General features: G+C 56.6%; 1 protein-coding gene across 1 annotated transcript in view; it reads right to left on the reverse strand.

The window, feature by feature from the left end:
• Positions 1-1,437: 1,437 nt before the first annotated feature.
• Positions 1,438-2,425, reverse strand: part of PROCR (protein C receptor, endothelial) — a 1,794-nt gene continuing 806 nt past the window's right edge. The window contains exons 3-4 of the mRNA XM_010138049.1: positions 1,635-1,901; positions 1,438-1,550 (exon numbers count right to left, since the gene is read on the reverse strand). Coding sequence (XP_010136351.1) covers positions 1,438-1,550; positions 1,635-1,901 — 380 coding nt within the window. The remainder of the gene's footprint in view (positions 1,551-1,634; positions 1,902-2,425) is intronic.

Genomic DNA, 2,425 nt, shown 5'->3' on the forward strand with positions numbered 1-2,425 from the left:
TGCCTTGTTTTGGATCCTCTGGCCCCTTGGCTGCCATTTCTCTTTCACAGAGGAGTCTGCTGAAGGGTGGGGAGCGCCCCGGACCCTGCCTTGGGAGCCTGGTGGGACTGTCTGGGGGTGTGGCTGGCAGCCAGTGATGAGATGTGATGTTTGGAAATCTCCTCCTCCTCCATCCCTCCTTAAGGACAACCACTACATCATCTTCCCATCTCCCCGTCTCCCCCCTGACCCCCCTTTCTATCTTGCTTGAGCTGCAGGGAAGGGTATTTAGAAAGGAAGGAGCTGGAAGTTAACCGAGGAAAGCTCCTTGCTGCTGCACTGTCTCCTCTTTTGGTGGCCCAAGCCAGCTCCTGGCTCATCCCCAGCCCTTCTCGCCCTTGCGAGTGGAGGCAGAGGGGTCAAAATCTTGCTATGGGTGAAAGGGAAACACAGCCAAGAATTTATTAATGTAGCTGTAGACTTAGAGACTGTGAGACTACATCCTTCAGTCTGCCTTAGACTGTAAGTCTGAGCAGTCAAAGCGCAGTCTTTAGCTCAGATCTAGGTTGCAGAAAAGGAAGATGAAGCCGTTAGTGTCCTTGGACAGTACCACTGACACAGCTCTGCGTGTGTTTGGCTGGTCCTTGGGGAGTGGCTTCTCGCCCTGGAGTCCCCCATGCATGGCTCCACGCCTGCCCTGCCCCTCGCCCGGTGTCCCCTCACTGCCAGCAGCTGGGCAGTATCCTTACAGGGGAGTGGTGAAGGCATGAATGTGCTCAGAAAAACTCAACCTCAGTGTCTCTTACAAAGAGGAGGAAATGAAATATAAATGAAGTGTTGCCACTTGGCCGTTGGAAAAATGACTTAATTGAATCCAACCAAAGCTGCGTGCAGACTAAAGTGAGCTCGGGAGGCACAAACCCCACCAGCCTCTCTCCAGAGACCTTGCAAACTCAGTACGCAGCCTGGGGTCCGACACAGGCTGGCAGTGCCCCCACGATGGATCTGCAGCCGTACATCGATGCTGCTGGGGGAAATGAGAGCAACCAAATACGCAGAGAGAGCTGATGGGTGGTTTTATTATAGAACACCTTGAAGCTCCCTCCCAGGCAGTTACCCCGCTGGAACAGGAGTAAGTGACGGTTTCAGTGCCATCCGTTTCATGCTTTCTTGCCTGTTTCTCCTGCCGCTTTCCCCTTCCCCATTTTTTCCATCCATGCCGAGTGTATTTCTGCGTTAAGTCTCAGTGTGTTGTGCCAGCCTGGAGTAGGGACCGTCCCTGGGGCGGGGTGCTGCTGCTGGGGGGTCGACCGTGCTGGGACCACGTAGGGAAGCCACTGGTGTCCTTTGGGAGCAAAGGCAGATGCATCCCTTGTGGGACACAGGCTCAGTCCCTGCCTCCATGGGATGATGACGGATCCTCCTCAGGGTGATGATGTGGGGCAGCTGCCAGCTCTGCTAGGAGCTCCCTCCTCTGCACAAGAAGATCCCTACGGCCATGCCCAGCAAGGCAAAGGTCCCCAGGATCAGACCCAGCACCAGTGGGACATGTGACCGGCTGCTCTGTTTTCCTGCAAGAGGTGAGAGGGATGGAGGTGATGACTGGGGTCACCCCCACCATGCCACCATGTCCCCATTCCAGCCCCAGCACAGACCTGTCCTGGCGCTCTGAACTTGCAGGATGTCCACGCAGGTGGTGTTGAGGAAATGCTGGAGGTCCTTGGTAGTCGTGGGGTACTTCATCAGCTCCCTCTCGGCAAAAGTAGCCACCTCATCCGTGCCAGGCCAGCGCCGCTCCCAGGTGGCGTTGAGGACATGGAAGCTGAGGAAAGCCGTCCCGTTGAGGGTCACCTCATAGAAGCTGTGGGCTGTGCCGTTGGGGAAGAGGAAGCAGCCCAGGTGGCAGCTTAGGCTCTGGGTGTCTGTGGGGGCAGAGGGAGGGGATCAGTGTCAGCACGTTCCCACCCTCGGCACCCCATTGCTGACACCAGTATCACACCACACACTTGAGTTTGCAAGGCCTCAGCCTTGCACCACCCCACCCACCCACAGCTTTGTTTTCGCGCAGTGTAGCTGCAGCAGCAGCAGCTTTTCCAGTGGCTGGGTGGCCGGGGTTGGTTTCCCCTTCCTGATCTGCATACAGCGCAGCTTCGGCTTGTAAAGATGAGAGGTTGTTCATCACAGAGCAAACTATTCGCTGCGCTCCCACAAGGAGCACGGGGACACCAGGCAAGGGGAGGCATGGGGCTCACACCATGCTCTGAGGTGAGAAAGTGCTCCCCGAGGGCCAGGTAGAGATACAGAGCCAGGGCAGAACTGGTTTGGGGATAACTTAAGAAAATGAAGGCAAAACGCACCCTGCACAGGAACACCAGCGGTAACGCGGGCTTGCAGAGGAATACTGGTGGGAACACAGAACCATCACCATCAGTGTCCCACGCCTCCC

This window comes from Buceros rhinoceros, unplaced genomic scaffold (genome assembly GCF_000710305.1).
Source record: "Buceros rhinoceros silvestris isolate BGI_N320 unplaced genomic scaffold, ASM71030v1 scaffold16046, whole genome shotgun sequence".
Taxonomy (NCBI): Eukaryota; Metazoa; Chordata; class Aves; order Bucerotiformes; family Bucerotidae; genus Buceros; species Buceros rhinoceros.